This window comes from Kryptolebias marmoratus, linkage group LG18 (assembly GCF_001649575.2).
Source record: "Kryptolebias marmoratus isolate JLee-2015 linkage group LG18, ASM164957v2, whole genome shotgun sequence".
In the NCBI taxonomy this organism is placed as follows: Eukaryota; Metazoa; Chordata; class Actinopteri; order Cyprinodontiformes; family Rivulidae; genus Kryptolebias; species Kryptolebias marmoratus.
In genome coordinates, this window is record NC_051447.1 from 20,863,756 (window position 1) to 20,864,574 (window position 819).

The 819-nt window shown below is 55.4% G+C and overlaps 1 protein-coding gene across 1 annotated transcript in view; it reads left to right on the top strand.

Annotated features, from left to right (window-relative positions):
• ptpro (protein tyrosine phosphatase receptor type O) overlaps positions 1–819 on the top strand; it is a gene marked incomplete at its 5' end in the record, with an annotated part of 42,861 nt that overhangs the window by 3,363 nt on the left and 38,679 nt on the right. Inside the window, 3 exon segments of the mRNA XM_037981233.1 lie at positions 54–174; positions 247–440; positions 516–627. Coding sequence (XP_037837161.1) covers positions 54–174; positions 247–440; positions 516–627 — 427 coding nt within the window.

Genomic DNA, 819 nt, shown 5'->3' on the forward strand with positions numbered 1-819 from the left:
GGTTGGACAGGTTTGTCCTCAGCAGTGCTGACAACTTTGTGACGTTTTCCCAGGAGAACTCGACGAGTGACATCATCAGCAACCTGACGCCGGGCGCTCAGTACCGAGTGGTGGTCTATCACACTAACGGCCCTCTGATCAGTCCTCCGTCGGAGCCCGTCATCATCGACATCGGTGATTATCTTGTTCCGTCCTCGGGGTTGGAGAACCGGAGGTGTGTGTCTGACACAGGTGTGTGTGGTTTAGAGCCCACAGGTGTTCGGGAGCTGACCGTTTACCCTCTGAGCCCGACGGCGGTCATCCTGAGCTGGCAGCGTCCGTACCATGTGGCCTTCAGAAAGTACACCCTGCAGACCTTCTTCTTTAACCCCGTCACGCTGGCGTCTGAATGGACCACCTACTACGAGATCGCCGCGACGGCGTCCGTCATCGCCTCCGTGGTAACGCAGCAGGTGTGATGGGATTGGGCCGTGGTGCTGTCAGGGCCTCTTCTCAGTTTGCTTGTCTGTCTTCAGAGAGTCACCGACCTGCTGCCCGCCTGGTATTATAACTTCAGGGTTTCCATGGTAACGTGGGGGGAGCCACCGCTCACCTGCTGTGACAGCTCCACGGTCAGCTTCATCACAGGTAAGTTCTGGGAGGGAGGGTTTGATCGATACGATCACCTGTCGCACTGCAGACAAGCAGCTCTACAGGTGAGCAGAATCTGGAGTGAAACTGGTTTCATCAGAATCGGGAGTGAAACTGGTTTCATCAGAATCGGGAGTGAAACTGGTTTCATCAGAATCGGGAGCGAAACTGGTTTCATCAGAATCTGGA